At 49.6% G+C, this 16853-nt stretch overlaps 1 protein-coding gene across 3 annotated transcripts in view; it reads left to right on the top strand.

Annotated features, from left to right (window-relative positions):
• SETD2 (SET domain containing 2, histone lysine methyltransferase) overlaps window positions 1-16853 on the top strand; it is a 64148-nt gene that overhangs the window by 19927 nt on the left and 27368 nt on the right. For all 3 annotated transcript variants that reach the window (XR_014579005.1, XM_083822507.1, XM_083822508.1), the window contains 9 exons: window positions 1023-1154; window positions 2076-2204; window positions 5612-5735; window positions 7021-7098; window positions 7403-7500; window positions 9762-9888; window positions 11449-11583; window positions 12198-12326; window positions 14796-15437. Coding sequence is in view for 2 of the 3 variants with exons in the window: in XM_083822507.1 (XP_083678633.1) it covers window positions 1023-1154; window positions 2076-2204; window positions 5612-5735; window positions 7021-7098; window positions 7403-7500; window positions 9762-9888; window positions 11449-11583; window positions 12198-12326; window positions 14796-15437 (1594 nt within the window). In the remaining variant the exon portion in view is untranslated. The remainder of the gene's footprint in view (window positions 1-1022; window positions 1155-2075; window positions 2205-5611; window positions 5736-7020; window positions 7099-7402; window positions 7501-9761; window positions 9889-11448; window positions 11584-12197; window positions 12327-14795; window positions 15438-16853) is intronic.

The raw sequence follows: 16853 nt of genomic DNA, 5'->3' as shown, positions 1-16853 counted from the left end.
GCTCTGAACTACGTGGTTCGCCAAAACGCTTTAACACATTTATATAAAAAACATATTCTTAATTCAGAGTCCGGATATAGACCGCTTACGTGTAGACAGAACTTGCTGTTTATTTCAGCCCAAGTTTATCTATTTTTTTTACGCCTTTTTTTGTCTTGTTGGGATCCTCGCTCCAAAGCGTTTCCCTTGCAAGGGCTAGTCATCTTATGGCAACTAAAATTTCACTTAGTAGATGTCTTTGGTGCTCTACCTTTGCTGTAACTCCAGTTTTCGTATGGTTTTTTTTTTTAATCTTCTTATTTGACAGTAAAGCAGAGGTTTAAGTAGCTAAACCCTTCAATTTGCTTTATTAAAAGAATGCTTTTTAAAAATGATACACGTGCATACTAACGTTTTATGCGTTAATATTTTAGAACGTGGCTTTTCTCCTGGCCTTTGAATCAGCGAAACCAAATGGGGCATTGCAGGATAGCTGAGGCTGGAGGGAGCCCTGGAGATTGTCTCCATAGCATTACATGTGATTACAGAATATAGTATTTCAAAAGAGGCCAATCAAAGCCTTTTATCCTTTTAATTTAAACCTTATAACTTGTACTATGTGGTGAGAAGTCTTCTAGCTGTAAAATTTAGGACTGACTTTTCTGGAAATCGGCTTCTTTACTTGTTTGACGAAATAAAGGGTTTTTAGTCCTGCCGCTGTGTGCAGGTACGTGGATGCACACATCTACGTTGTAAGTACAGCTGGCTTGTGTGCCCTCAGGAGAAGAAGAATAAGTTAAATATCCTGGGATGTCTTTCTGAGAATCATCTTACGTGATCAGAAAGCCCTCGCCTCCTGCTCCAAACAAACCAGGTGTCCTTGATAACCCGTGTGCCTTCCTGTCGTTGTCCAAAAGCAGATAGTATGTCCAGTTTCTAAAGAAGAAACTACTTTTCCCCCAGTGACAGTTGATAAAGATTGAGGATTAATTTCCCTCCCCCAGCACTATCTCAGCTGTATTTCAATGACCTGTCTTCCATAGGAAGAAGAACAAATCTCACCGGGATATTAAGCGGATGCTGTGTGAATGCCCTCCTCTCTCCAAGGAGGAACGAGCTCAGGGGGAGGTCGCTTGTGGAGAAGACTGTCTCAATCGCCTGCTCATGATCGAGTGGTAAGTCCTGCTTCTTGAGTGGCCACTGTTGTACATGGGATGACTTGGGAGCCCCTGAAAGAATTTAAACCTTTCTGGCCATTGGCAGCAAGCTGTCTTTGCGCTCCCATTTCCGCTGGCTGGTGTGGATTGAGCTTCAGAGGCCACATATCAGCATTTAGATCTGACCTTAGATCTTCTAAGCCAGTGCCTTCCTCAGTAACCTCCTGCTAAAACCGACTGCAGAGGCCTGGAGTCCTCTGCTCGTGAGGTTTAATTCTGCTCTGTCGTAAGCGTGGTTGAAGGGAGAGAGTTAGAAATGCAGATGTAGCTCTGTGTGAGCCTAGCGATCTGCTTTCACTTCTCCTTTGGCATCCCTGCTCTCCCCAGAGCCTTACCAGCCTTCTGCTCTTGTCTCCTCTCCCCTCCTGGAAGAGCTTGGGAGACCAAGGAACCATCGCTCCGCGTGAGCAGGAGGCAGGGGCTAGGTGCATGTGGCTGGGATTTCGATAGTCACGGCAAGGGGTTGACACCCCTGGCATGTGGATCGTTACCAGCTGGGGTGGAAGGAAAGGAATTACCTGGCAGAAGCCCTGCCCTTTGTTTTTAATTCAGCCCAGGCAGCAGATGTAGGGAAGGGGGAGATCTCGGGGGAAGAACCCATAAAAATGTGGAGAGAATTGGCCACTTCAGCCCATTTTGATTATACGACGTGCAAGTGCAGTAGCATTTGGATTGAAACTGTTTTTATCTTCTTTCCAGAAATAAATTGTCTGCATTTGCATGTTGACAGTCAGATGGTTATGCTTTTTATAGCAAAACACATTTGAAAGTTTTACACTGAATTTATTATGGTTACTCGGTATCTCTTCCCCATCTGAGCTGTTTCTGTTACCGCCGTCGTCCTGCTGGGAATTGATTTGTTCCATTTCCTTCCCTTAGTTCTTCCAGGTGCCCAAATGGCGACTACTGTTCCAACAGGCGCTTCCAGAAGAAACAGCATGCAGATGTTGAAGTGATCCTCACTGAGAAGAAAGGTTGGGGGCTCAGAGCTGCCAAAGATCTCCCATCGTAAGACTTTGCTCTTCGAATGACGTAGCTGTGCTATTTTACTCCCTCGCGAATGGAAAATAACGTGCTTGCAGTTTCTTAGCCTCACCGCTGTTAGGAGACGTGCTGAGTTTCTTCCAGTTTTATATGCTGTCCTTGCTCTCTGTCATGTGTTCCTGTCTGTTACCTGCACGTACGTACCCCAGTTGAGTATTAGATCACCCGCTCGGGTTTTACCCTCTTCCACCAACCTGTTCTCAGTAGGCTTTCTGGCAGACTTGCCTCTAGCTTCCTCTTGTGTTTAATCTGTGTTCCCTTCTCTCCCTGTTTGGCTCCGTCCCGTCGCTTCAGAGGAGTGTGCTCTCCGTTCGTGTCTGGTTTTTTTCTCTTTCCACCTCTGTGAAGCTTTTCCTCTTCTTGAGTCTTCCTGCTCGTGGCTGGACTGTACAGAGAACCCGTGGGGCTCCTTCGTCCCCCTGTCGTTAGTCAACTGCTGGGCTGCTGAGTGCTAGTTCTACATCAGCAGTGCTTGCAGGTCCAAGTCTGGTTTTGACTTGTCTCTGTTTATCTAAACTCAGATATTTCTTGCGTTTCTTGCACCTGGATCGGTGCCTTGGTGCACAAAGGAGCCGACTGCACCTGAACACAGGTGTTGGGCTGCGCTTGAACCCGTCGGCCTCCTCCTGGGTTGGCAGCAGGATGGGTGCCAGTGCTGTTGGAATTACAGGCCTGGTCCGAAACCGGTGCTCTCCGAAAGGGAGCGTGATGGGAAGGAAGCATAGTGCCTGGTGCGTTCTGCTGCTGAGGCGCAGCGTGTGCAGGTCTGGGACAGGAATGCCCTCTCACCAGGGAGGATGGACCAAGGAGTTGCTGTGAGCCTCCTGCCAGCAAAGTTGGTGCGTTCTCATAATCGCTGTAATAAAAAGAGCTTTAAGTCTGCTTGAGAGAAGAAATAGGACTGTGTGTGTTCAAAGAGCTGCTTGGGGCTGACGCACAAAGGTGCAGCAGGGAGGAGCGGGACAAACAGGAGGCAAATATGGGGGATTATTGGGAGTGCGGAGGCTTTGCCACGGGAGAGCGGCTGCGTAAGGCGTGGTGAGCTGCTGTGCTCTTACAGGCTATGGGACATCTGGATGGATTTTTTCCCCAGGTTCAGACAGCATCATTTGTCGTGCGTGTCGTCCGAGCCTGGGTCCCCTCTCGGATCCTTACAGGGCATGCAGAAGTCAGCCGTGAAGCTCTGCAGATGAACAACAAAAGGCTTTGTAGGATAAATTGGTGGCGTGTCTCGCTGTGAGGAAGCAGCGCTGTGCACTGGGAGTTTCACCAGGTGCTGCGATTTACATTTCAAAAGGCTGTGGGATGGGCACGGGGAGTCTGTTCAGTCTCAAGCGCGCGAGAGACTGTGAGCTTGAAGACTGTCTGCCTAGAATTTAATCGTGCAAAGATTTTCTGTAACTCAGGGTATTTTAGTGAGTTTCCGTGGAAACTGATTTTTTGCCTCTGTAGAAGACAAAGATTTCTGCTGAGGGATCCAGCAGTGGATTCTGACACTCCTAAGAACTCTGTAGGCCTTACAGCAGTTTCTGTTAGTGCTACATCAAACACACGAGGCTAATTCAGAGGGGAGGAGGTTTGACTGCTTTAGAGGAATGCCACGTTATCTAAGATGCACTGGAAACAATTCAGTGTATGCAGGTATATTTAACCCAGAGAGCCTTCAAGCTGGCTTTAGGTAAAGGACAACTGGGTTAAGTCGCTCTTAAAAGAAGCGATTGCTCTCTGTTACTGCTCTGTTGCACGGGAACTGTACCAAAGAGGGTGAGAACCGTGTTTTCTGGCTTCTGATTGCCCAGCTTTGCCAGATACATGGGCAGTACTAGTGCTCTGACCTCGTTGCAGAACAAAACTTAACCTGTGTAAGAGTGGAGTCCTGTTTTTTCAAAAATAACGTGTGTGTAGGGCTTCTGTGAAGCAGCAGTGATGGCGACTGAGGTGTCGGTGCTGCTGCCCCATACGGACACATCGGGCCCAGTTTTACTCAAAGTTTTTAGGAAACCTTCTGGAAGCCCGGGGTCTGCAGGTTGTCTCGCAGATGTGGCGGCGGCGAACCCGAGCAAGCATCACGTCCGTGCGGTGTGCCGGGCTCGATGACATCGAGAGACACGGGAAGGAAATAACCACGTGAAAACAACCACGTGAAGGCCGCGTTGAGGAAGAGAAGAAATAAATCAACTGAAACAAGAGCAGCAAGAGGATCTGCTGCAGTTGGCTCGTGTTCGTCAAGGGACTTGGATGCAGTTCTTCGCCACTCGGTGCAGAGATCTAAGCCTGCTGCTGGCTGGAATCTTGCTTTTGTTTCTGCGTGTTCTGTTCTGAAAATCTGGCACTGGAGAGAGATGTGCTGACTGGCACAACGTTGCTGCAGCGCCAAAGCTCGTCCTGGGAGAAGACAGCCTTCTCCTGGAGGTCATCCCAGCAGCAGGCAGACTTGGACGGCCACAAATCCAACGAGGGGTGGAGAGGTGGACACCAGGAGGAGACCGGTCCCACCTGGGGGGGCTGTTCAGAGGTTTCCAGCTCAGCTCTCCTGTGCCAGAACTGCCTCTTTCGGTGGAGAACCATTTTTCTGGTGAACAGGGAGATGGGGGAAAATGGACGTAATTTATAAACAAGGGCTGGGAGGGAAGGGCTGCGACGCCACCGTGGTTCTGTGCAAAAGGTCCCTTCCCACCCAAGCCATTCTCTGATCTTCCAGGCCAGGAAGGAAATAGGAAAGACACAAGGGAAGAGGTGACAGGTTCAGGCTGATACTAAGCAAGGAGACCTGGGACAGGTATTGGGAAAAGCTGCCTAACAGTTTGTTGCAGTAGACTGGAGCATGCCCGTGGAAGTGTCAAGGAGTGCGGTGGGTGAGGTTTGAGCTGGCCCTCTGCTGTGTCCGGGGTAGCCGGTGGTTCTCCTGCACCTCTGCTTCAAGATTCACCTTTCCTAAGGCTAAAAGGGCTTTTTATCGACCCCTCGTTTCACTCACCACATCAGCAAGGTGCTGGCAGGCTTTCCATCTCAGTTTAGGAAGCCCATCTGCCAGCACGTTCTGGGAACCCTCCTCGTTTTCCTCTTCGCATGGCTCACGAAGTCTTGTTCTGTTAGAGAGTAAGTTCCGCTTGAAGGGAAGCTTTGTTCTCGCATCTCGGCCGTTTGCTGTGGTATTCCTACCCTACCGCAGCCGTGTGATGGTGTCAGAAATAAGTTAATCTGAAGCGCCTGAGACGAAAGCTGGTAGAGTGCTGTGCCGTGTGGTACAATTGTAGCTCTAACAAACGGATGGGCGAGTTGTGTTCCGAGAGCTCGTCTCAGTGGCGGTTGTTTTCTGCTGATTGCTCGCGGCTGAGCTGAGCGACGCTTCTCCCTCTTGTGCTTTGCAGGAACACCTTTGTGCTGGAGTACTGCGGGGAGGTGCTGGATCACAAAGAATTCAAGGCGCGTGTGAAGGAGTATGCCCGCAACAAGAACATTCACTACTACTTCATGGCCCTAAAAAACGACGAGGTGAGTGGTGAACCCACCAAAACACTGCCTGGTTTTGGCTTAACCCTGCCTGCCTACAGCCCTGGCTCAGTGTGAGCACAGTGTGTGCGCAGAGCGATGCTCTGAGGCTGCTGCAGGTGTTTTCTTAGGGGAAGGACGCTTGGACTGTCTTACTGCCCGTTTTTTAATCCGTTGCTCAGTCTCAGCCTGGTTTAAGAGAAGTTTTGTAGCTTAACTGTATTCCAGGGTCCTTGAAATAGGCGGCGTGGAAGAGGAGAAACTGTCCTGGTGTCGGTGGGAAGGGATGGAGTTAGGGGCCCACCCCTTCCACATGAGCAAACCCTTTTGGGAGAACCCACGCCTGTGCCCCAGCTCTGGGAGATGCTCGGAGCTGAACTCAGTGTTCTTTTTCCAACATAAACCACTCCAGAAAACCCAAGAAACCAAGTTTCCTTACTCCCCCAGTTCACAGAAGTACGCTAAACTGGGCCGCTTTTAGCCGGTGGAGTCCCTACATGCAGAATTACTGTCATTGAAATATTTATATACCAGAAGTTCTTAATTATTTATCTTTGCTTCAGCTTATCAGCTATTTTAGACCCACGGAGCTGTGGAGCTGCAATGCAGGGAGCTGCAGCGCCGCTTACCTTGGGCGGTGGGCCCTGGCCTGCTGCGAGCGAGGTGTATAAATAGAAATTTAATACCCTATTCTGCTTGTCTCTCCTCTGAAGATTTTTTTTTGGGTCTTGGTAGCTTTACAGTAAAGGAGCTAAAAATACTCCCAAGTGCTTTTTTCTTTTCCCTCCGTGTAAGCGATTTCGGTAGCTGCCCTGGGATTGGTACGTGATCGCAAGGGAGCACAGGGGAGGATTTTGCCCAGTTAGGGCGCAGTGATCCACAAGGCCATCTTCCCATTAAAATACAATCTGCGTGGCAAAGATGTTCAGCGTCACCAGCCCTGATACTCACTGTGCCATGTATCAGAGGGTCAGAAACCGATATTAAAAATTTAGGATCCCAACCACGCTGAATAGCTCTGTATTAATTTGTAAGGAAAACTAAGAACCACGTATCGGTTGCAAAGTGTTCTTTGGGGGGGGGGCTTTTATTGTCCCCGTAAAATCCATTCTCTCCAAATCAAATGGTGTTGATAGCTGAAGGAGGAAAGGATGTGCAGTGATTGCGTTCTCCTTCAGCCTGCTGTGCACAAATATGCTGTGTTCCCTGGTACACAGCTCAGTGTCTCTGCCTAGTGCACGGGGAGGAGAGGCAGTTCTGCTATATTTGTTGTTTCTTTCCTTTTTAGATAATAGATGCTACCCAGAAAGGAAACTGCTCCCGTTTTATGAACCACAGCTGTGAACCAAACTGTGAGACACAAAAGGTAAACTGGTGGTTCGAAGCTGCTGCTGCTGCCTTCTCAACTTCACTGGCCTGCGACTTGGCAAGCTCAGAGTGACAAGCATTTCTCCTTTATCTTTGTGTCTTCTTTTTTTTGTGTGTTGTTGTAGCAGCTCATTAGTCAAATGTAAACCTTTGAAATGGGCAAGTGCAGCTGATTCACTTAGCAGATTTAAAATTTGTCACTGGTGCTTTGTGAAGGATTAGTCTTGCTAATTTAATGCAAGAGAGAAGTCAAGCCCGGCTTTTGCAATAATCGCTGTCATCTTGTTTTCTCCTTGCCGTAGTGGACTGTGAATGGGCAGCTCAGAGTTGGATTTTTCACCACCAAGCTCGTCCCATCGGGTTCTGAGCTGACGTTTGACTACCAGTTCCAGAGATACGGGTAGGTCTCCTCTCTCCTCGCTTAAGCTGCTGCAAGTGGGTTTTGTGAGTGTTGATGCAATGAAGAAATCCTGCTACAGAACTGTTTGAAAGCCTCATCTAGCAGAGCGGTTGTAAATGAACTGGAATTCAACCGTATAAAAAATTACCTGGATAAAGTTTCATCCATTACAAACAGAAGAGATTGAAAGAGGAATTTACTGTTGTATTTAATACGTCTTTTCCAGTATCACTTTATTGGCTTTTTCTTACACTTCATACCATCTCTCTCCAGTGGAAACTTCCTAGATAATTATCTGACTGTTTCTTTCCTCTGTCTATTAATTGCCCAAGCTCTAGGCTTTGCCATGCTCTTAAATAATGTCTCTTCTTTCTTCCCTGCCCATTACTGTTTTACAACTTTGCAAAGCTTGCAGGGGCTGTAAAAGCCTAGCAGATAGCACATTCCCTCTTCCTGCCTGGCTGCGGAGGTGCACGGCTGCAGGCTGCAGCTTGGGCTTTGCTCCCTTCTCTGCACTTGAGCTGAATGTTTTCTGTTACTGCTCGTCCAGGTGAAATTTTTCCCTCTCTTTAAAGTGATTAGCACAAAATAGCATCTGACAGTCGTGGAAGAACCCCCAATTATGAGATTAATTGTGGATCCATTTTATAATCCCTAGGCATCTTTACTGAATATAGCAGTTTAATGAGTGCCTCTTCCTTTTCTTTCTGGATCCTGCTTGCTGCAACAGCACGGCTCTTCCTGTAAGCAGAGGCTCAGAAATGCGTTTTTAGTTGTATTATACATTGATTCATGCTAAAATGTCAGATGCTGTCATGTAGTTCTCTGTTCCAAGCATTAATCAGGCACGGAGGTTTTAAGACGAGGCAGTATCTGGCCTGTTAGCTCATTAGAGCCCCTAGGTGGGATTCGTCAGCCTGAACTTGCACGTCAAAAAGTTAGTGCCTTGTACCCAGGCAGGTCTCCACAGAGCTCTGTTGGTAGTGGCAGGACCCAGGTCTCTCTGGAGGCTCGTTGTCCCGTCCTAAGGTAGGCGGGCAAGTGGGTCAGCCCAGTCTCTAAAGCTGGCAAAGTCACTCAGCACGCAGTCTGTACAGCCATAATTTTATTTCTGTCTGTTTTCATTTGGCATAGCCCAAACCACGAGGGTTTGGTGGTCCGGTGCTGCTAGGGGCCTCCCTGCTGGTGAATCGTTTTGCTGCGTTGCCTCACTTGGTATTCCATGTACCGGAGTTCAGTCCATCTGGTCTCTGTCTCCTGGGAGTTTTTTTAGCTCTGATCTTGTTCGTCCCCTTCCTGATCTCAGCTTCTGCTTCACGTGAGACCCTGCAGTTCAGCCGCTCCATTTCTTACCGTTGGTACTGCAGAGCCAACTTCCTCCAATGGCCGTTGTGCACATTTCTAAAAAACAAAACAAAACAACCCAACAAACAAACAAACAAAAACCAAAAAACCCTGCACACTCTCCCAAGCAATTTGGACGTATAGTTTAAGATTTACGGCATGTCAAGTAGAAAATACAGAGGCTTTGTAAAAATATTGTCTGAAGACAAAGCAACTTCAATCTCTTGTGCTGTCCATTGCTGTAAATCTCTGCAAAAAAAGTCTTCCACCTGAATCTTTCTACTTCCACGAACCCTCAGCCCGTTCTTTATTTTGTTTTGAGCAATAAAATGCAAGCCTTTTTCCTAAGGAACGTGTGATTTCGGTTGATTGCAGAATATGGTAGGAGGTTCACAGACCCAGCACCCCCACCTTTACCTTTCTGGTTCTTGGTTCTTGACCTCGGAAGGGCCTGGAACTGTACCAGCCTTTGGTTTCTTGTGGAAATAACAGGATCACAGCAGCTGTTTGAGAATTGAGGGGTTTGTTTGAATTTTTAGTGGCCAGAATGAAAAGCCTTGCCGTGCAGAAAGTCTCTGTCCCTTTCTTCTGAATGCGGCTGGTGAAATACCACATTTGCTGCCCTGTCCTTGTGGGCTGGGCAGCCTTGCTTTGCAGCAGCATTGCTGGGAGACTCCAAGACAGAACAAACCATCCGAGAGAACGGGGATGTGATGGCTTTCCGTATTTTCTTGTAGCTGCTTAGCTTGTATTTGAAAAACAATGGAGGGAAAAGAGAAGGAGAAGTGACTGGGCAGTGCGGTAATGGCCTTTTCTCATCGCAGTAGCGGGATGCACTTAGGAGTAAGATAAAACAACTGACTGTAAATGCCATCGATTCGTTATTTAACTGGTGTGTTGCTTCTGCCCATGAACAGCAAAGAAGCTCAGAAATGCTTCTGCGGCTCGGCCAACTGCCGGGGTTACCTGGGGGGAGAGAACAGGGTCAGCATCCGAGCTGCAGGAGGGAAGATGAAAAAGGAACGCTCCCGGAAGAAGGATTCGGTGAGTGTGATTCTCCTCTGCGTGTGCGTTTTTTGTTCGTTTTGTTTTGTTTTTCCCTTAAGAGGAGCAGCAACAGAGGGTTGACTGAGGGCATGGTGCTCTCTTCCTGAGTCTTCGGGTCACTGTTATAGTAGAGCCTTCCTCTAGGGTTCGTGACTCACAACAACCTCAAGGCTCAGTCTTCTTCATGAATGTGTTTGTATCATTTTATTTCACATGGGGCATGTTGAACACTTGGGTTTTCTTGGTGCTTTAGTTAAATGTGCCTTTCCTTGCTCTGGAAAGGGACTTTTGCAGTCTTGAGCGCATCCAGTGCCGTCGACACCGTATGCTTCTGGTTTCAGGAAGAGCGTGCTAAATTCTACGTGGGTTTTAGAATTTGTTGGGTTGCGTGATTTTTAAATTCCAGTGAACGACAAACGACACTGGCTTCACTGTGTAGGACGTTACCTGCAATTTGACAGCTAAAATGGTGCAGATGTTTGCCATCCACGGGTTAGGATGTGGAATTCGAACCTCTAATTGCTTTGGCCTAGAGGCAAGTCAGCGTCGAGGAACTTGCATGGACGTGCATTGTGTTTGCTTTGCCTTCAGTTTCAGTTGTGCTTGCAGATGTATGTGAATGAAATTAAGTACGCTAAATCCAGACTTTTTAAAGCCTTTTTATAGCTCCTCATGCATGTAATCCTCTTCAAGTGGTTACATGAGCCTTCTCCACATTGAATTGCAGCGATGGATTTGTGTGGTAGGTGGAGGAAAGTTTGCAGAAAAGTGGTCAAAAGGAGTTCTTCCCGAGTGCAAAGCGCTGCAAAGAAATAACTTGCACTCTTCTTACTCTCTGCTAGATGGAATTTTCCTGTGCTTGAAGAAGCAGAGCCTTATTCCTACAAATAACGTTACGTCTTTTTTTTGGAGGTGCTGCCTTTGAAAAGGCCAGCTTCGTTTTCATTTACTGTATCTGAGAGTCAGGAAGGCAAGAAATAAGTCATTTTTAAGCGGGTTTAAAATGCGAATTGGTGCCACCGAGCAGTAAGCGAGTTGTGGAGGTTGATATTTCAGCGTCTGCGCGGAGAGGAATGTGCCTCTGGTTGTAAAGGATATAAATAAGAGCTAGGAATTCGGAGAAGTAAATTTCTCTGCAATTAAAACGACGATAATCTTCTCGTGCACATCTGTTTTCCTACATGAAAAGGTAAATTTCCAACCAGAAATATTCTGGGGGCATCCGCCTGGAATTTCCCCTGCAGAGCATTCTGCACGTGGCGTAGATGTGTACGTCTCGAACGCTGGCGGGAACAGTGCAGTTCTGTGTGGCAGTTGAGGCCTAAACAGCGTGGAATGAGAACCATAATGCAGCAGATAAATGAAACCCAACCAAATTGCGGCAAATTAAAGCCAGACTTCGCCCTTTCGCTATGTGAGCAGTGGTCAGGAGGGGCTCGTGCTGGCTCTTGAAGCCAGGGAATGAATTCTCCTTAGCGTCGTGTAGGTAGGGTGGCGCTTTGTGCGCCTGGCCTGGTCGGAGAATTAATTGCCTCGTCGTTTTCTTCCTCCTGGCAGGTGGACGGGGAGCTGGAAGCGCTGCTGGAGAACGGAGAGGGCCTCTCGGATAAGAACCAAGTTCTCAGCTTATCCCGGCTGATGGTGCGCATTGAAACGCTGGAGCAGAAGCTCACCTGCCTCAAACTCATACAGGTGGGCAGCTCCCAGCTGAAAGGGGAGGGGATCGCTGGTTGAGGGGTGTCCTTTTAGAGCTCGTTAGAGGAAGAGGGGGAAATAGGGAGGAAAATGGTGTCTGAGTTGTGCCAGCACGCTAAGAGGGAGCTTGAGCGGTTCTGCTTGGTTTGTAGGTGGTGTGTGGTGCAGCCCTTGCCTTGTGCTTGGTGGAACTGGTGTGCCTGGGTCATGAAAAGCCCACTTCTAGAAGCAAATGACGTTACAGCTGTCTTATCTCTGAGATTACCTCTGAGTCTGCACGTTGCTTGCAGCCCGATTTCTGTGCAATGCCTCGTGAAGCTTTATTCTGTAAAACGAGCTGTTCACCAGGCGGTGGTTATAAACATTCAGCTGCACGTGTTACCGCTCCGAAAACGGCAGTTGTGTCCCCTTGCATTACATTCGACGCGTGCTGGTCTTGGCAGGTGCCTCGCTCTGGCTCTCTGCTTCACGCTTTTTCGGCAGCAATGAGCTTGACAAGTAACACATGCCCGGTGCAGCGGTTAGCCATCGCAGCATGTGGAAACGGAATTATTTTTGCCTGTGTGTCGCTGACCCTTCCCGTGGCCTCTCTGTAACTTTGGCCCATCCAGAACACGCACTCGCAGTCGTGCCTGAAGTCCTTCCTGGAGTGCCATGGCCTGTCCCTCCTCTGGATTTGGATGACGGAGCTGGGCGACGGGCGGGGGAGCACCGCCAACAACCTGAAGCTGCAGCTGGAGGTCAGTACTGCCCTCAGGCCTGAGGCTTTCCTAGCCGCTCTGCTAATTGGTTTTGGTTTATTTTTGTCTTAGTTGGTTGTTTATTGAGAGACACATTGTGTACCAAGCGTTCGTGAAAACAAACTGCCGGTATCCGTGCAGCTACAGTCTAAAACTTCTGCTTTAAGGGAGAGTCTAAATACATGGAAAGAATTTGCCTCTGTGGTTTTCCTTAGATTTCTGAGTTGGTGACATGAGCCAGACTTACACAGCAGCGGCACTGATCTTTATTTCTTCCATACTGCACTACAGAGGGAATCTGAGGTATTGCTTTGACGGGCCGAAGTGGAACTTTAAGATTTCTGTTTTCTGTATGCGCTTCAGCATCGCACGCGAAAACCATCTGGGAGTTCCTTCGTTAAAGACGCTTCTTGCCAGCGCTTTGCTGGGCGTTTCGGAGAGGCGCACCCTGCCCCGAATCCAGCCGGAAAGCAGAGACTGCCCGAGCCTCGGGGCTGAGGGTGCCTGTCCTGCTCCTGACTCCCCCTTTGTTTTCCAGAAGTGGCGACACGGATGGATGGCAGCCTGACAGCCTGCTCCCTTAGCTCCGCGCGGGTTTCCTCTTTCAGCTTTTGTGAACGGGTCGCGTCGCGCTCATCTCGCCCTGGCCCCAGGAGGGATGGTGTCTGACACCCCCGTAACCCGGTGACTTTTTGAAAGATGGCGTGGAAGAAGGCAGCCCGGCCGCTGGCAGTCATGGACTTCTCCTCTTAGCTTCTCTAACTTCACTGACTCACAGGTTTTGATGAGGACATAGCAGAAGTGTCCAGCACCGTGGGTTTAGATGCTCCCTCCACGATGCAGACGCTTGCGCGGTTCTGCCCGTAAATACCTGGAGAACTTTTGTGCTGTTGAGTTAGGGGTCTGTGGATGCACCAGGACTGAGTTGAGCGCGGCATCTCTTGCAGGAACCACTCCTGCACTGAGCTTTCCCTTCCATGACTACAGCATTGTCTTCTTTAGGGTAGACAGAGCCCCGCATATGTTGTAGTTACTGCTCTGAGGGATGAGGCAGTGTCTTTGGCCTCCAGCTTTGGCTGCATAAATCAGTGCTCAGGTTAGAATTTGGTTTTCCCCTGCTGTGTCTGGAGTAGGTTCAGGCACTCAGCGCTGTCGTCGAAGCCAGAGCTGCTCCCCACGAGCACTCAGAGGGACCCTGAGAGCGTTGAGTTGCTGGGGCAGTGGCTTTGTCTCCACTCCCGATGCATCTGGTCACTGCCCTATTAACTTTGGCGTTTTTCTATGGATCGGATACACTCTTAAAATCTAGGTCATTCTTTACTGAGTTGCAAGTCAGGTTTGTGATAGGGGTCAGATCACACTTTGTTTTTTTTTGTTTTTTTTCTTCTTTCCTCTTTATTTTTTTCTTTTTTACAGTCACATTGTTTTAAGAGTTGGTCTTCTGGCCATCAGATGCCTGTGGCAGAAATTAGCATAATGCCATAAAACCGTCTCCTGTCCTTCCTTCCGGAAGGATTGGGTTTAAACATCAGTAAGCTGAAAAGCTGGGGCACTTCAAGTGCTGCAACAGGGCTTTCTGCCTCCTGCTTCAGAAGAACTGGCGGGGATTTGGGCTCTGTTTTCGGGAGAGGTTTTGTGCCACCGTGGGGTTGGTTTTATTTTTTTTATTCCGTGGGCTATTAAACTCACGGGTGTACAATCATGGAGCTCTAGACAGACACAGCTAGGATTACTTGGCACGATCGCCAAGGCTCAGCGGTGCTCCATCGCAGGTTGTTCTTGTGCCGTGGCTGGGCGCAGCGCCTGCGCGGCCGCTTGCCTGCGTCCCCTCCTGCGGGGCACCGCGGTCTCACGGAACGGCCGAGGCTGGAAGGGACCTCAGAAGATCGTCTGGTCCCCCTCCTGTGACCCCGTTAATGCTCCAGCTTCTGCTGGAGGTGGTAAGGGCGCCTCTGGGAAGTGAGGGAAAGGCTTTCCTGGCGTGCTGGCACCATGTCCCGTTAAGGCTCTTCGGTTCCTCTCCACCTTCCCCGGTCTCTAAAGAGCACTTGGGTTGAGCTCTGCTCTTCTGGCTGCTGACACGTCTCGAAAGTCTGAGATTTTCTCGACTACAGCATGCCTAGCTGCGTGCTGGTTTGACAGGCTGGCTGTTGGAGCAGTTTGAGCCGTGTCGATTGTCCCAGAAGTGGCTGTGGCCATCATCTGTAAGCGTCTGAGCTCTTTGAACTCGATTTAATTGCAACCCGCTACGTATTTGTGCTCGCTGTTTCCCGCTCATGGTTTCTTTGCCCTCTTTAGAAGTTCACCCCTGCGGCTCAGCCTTGAGGAGGGCTGCGGCTGTCTCCTCCTCGTGACCTCTCACAGTCCTGTTCGCGTTGATATTTCGCTGAGAAAAGGAAATCGGCCCAGGTTGGAGCCAGCCGAGCGCTGTGGTGGTTCTAATGGCTGTGATTTTGTCTCTGCAATTAGATTATGAAGACGCTGGAGCTGCTGCCTATACCCACCAAGAACATGCTGGAGGAGAGCAAGGTGCTCCCGATTATTCAGCGCTGGGCTCAGACCAAGACCGCTGTCCCGCAGCTCAGCGAGGGCGATGGCTACTCGAGCGAGAACACGTCGCGGGCTCACACGCCGCTCAACACGCCGGATCTTTCCACCAAGCAGAGCGCAGAAGGTGACACGGATACCCCCAAGAAGCTGGTGTTCCGAAGGCTCAAAATTATAAGTGAAAACAGCATGGACAGCGCAATCTCGGATACGACCAGCGAGCTGGAAGGGAAGGAAGGGAAGGAGGACCTGGACCAGCTGGAGGGTGCCCCGACGGAGGTGCCGGAGGAGCAGCAGCAACAGCAGGAGATCAAATCCGCTGCTGACGTGCCGGTGGAGAGCAGCAAACCCCAGGTGGTGGAGCTGGAGCCTGAGCCTGAAGCGGAGGTCAAGGAGAGCAACGGTGCGAAGCTGGAGGAGCCCATCACGATGGAAACGCCGTCCCAAGACGAAGAGGAGGGCGTATCCGACGTGGAGAGCGAGAGAAGCCAAGAGCAAACCGACAAAATCGTCGACGTGAGCGACTTGGCCACCAGGCTGCTCGACAGCTGGAAAGACCTAAAGGTAAGAGGCGCCCCGTCGTACCCGCAGCGTTGTTGGCAGTTCGGTACAGCAGGGCCGAGACGTGGTCCTGTTGGTAAATCTCTGACACCTAAGATCGCTTTTGCTACGTGAAGGGTTTTTCAGGTGCTTTCTGTATATATCCTTGCATTGCAAGCTCCCCCGCCCGTGACTTCAAACAGATTTCCAGGTGGTTTTGGTCCAGATTTTGTCCGGGTGATTTTGTCCGGATTTTTTTTTGGTGTTGCACGCCACAAGGTGTGCACCAAAGACGGTTCGGGCTGGCCACCGCAAAAACACCTCAGTCGTCTCGTGGCGGTTTTGGGACCGCTCGGGGGGGGGGTGGGCTGTACGTGGTTGAGAGCCACCTCCCAAACGGTCAGAAAAAGGGGCTAGTGACAGCGTGACAAGCGTTTCTGGTTGAAGTGCCCCGTGCCCGTCCTGCTGCCCATTGACCAACCGTCTACCCTTCGATTCAGTTATGAGAAGATGGTCAGCGTTTCCCTGTCCGTTAACGTGCAGAGCCCCCAGAATCACGTCTGTTGGCAACGTTTTGTCCTCTCGGTAGCACTTCTAATGCTGGGTTAACCTCTAGATGTTTGCAGCTCGTGTTGAGATCAGGTAAATACTCAGATCTGGGGGTGTTAATCTGAGCCTTTAAAGGCTGCCAGAACACGCAGCTGCTCGCTGGTTCACTTCCATCAAGATCTTCCCGGAGCAGATAACGTGAGAGTGGGGTCTGGGGCTGCTGGTTGCCTCCCCTCCTCCCTGGGCAGTGTGGGTGGCCGCCTTGGCCGCTTGATCTTCAGCTGGCAGCTGTCTTTGATGACATTTCGGGTGAAATTTAGTTCCGTAACCTGCCGCTCAACGCTTCGGGCATTTTCGGGGGGTTTCTTTAGGCCTTTGGAAACTCCTCGGGAATCTGCTGTTCCGATAGGATTATATTCCTATATAGGAATATATAGGGAAATATGAAATATTATATATATAGGGAAATACAGGGAACATTATATAACTATATATATAGGGAATATATATTATATAATCATATATATAGGGAAATTATATATAGGGAATATAGGGAAATATGCTCTCCCGTGAAAGGGAGAGCAAGGAGGGCGAGAGCCTTGCTTTGAAGTGTGAGAGCATTTACTGAGGAGCCAGCAAAGCAAAGGCACTGCCCTGCGGCCGCGTCCACAGCAGCGTAACAAAGGTCAGAGGGAGAGGAAAGGGACCCTTGCATGTCCCCAAGCCGCTGCCCTACAGCTAAGATGCATCTGCCAGGTCTACCGTGCTTCCAAATGGGGTGGCCTTGGGGGAAGAGGCGGCGGAGGAGTTGCGCCCTTCTCCTAACCAAGCATCTGCCCGGTTTTAATTAGTGCTCTTTAAGCAAATTTACGTTTTACGGCGCATCGTGTA

This window comes from Anser anser, assembly GCF_964211835.1.
Source record: "Anser anser genome assembly, chromosome: 2".
Lineage (NCBI taxonomy): Eukaryota > Metazoa > Chordata > Aves > Anseriformes > Anatidae > Anser > Anser anser.
Note: the sequence above shows the minus strand (reverse complement) of the source record. Positions and strands in the feature narration are given on the sequence as shown.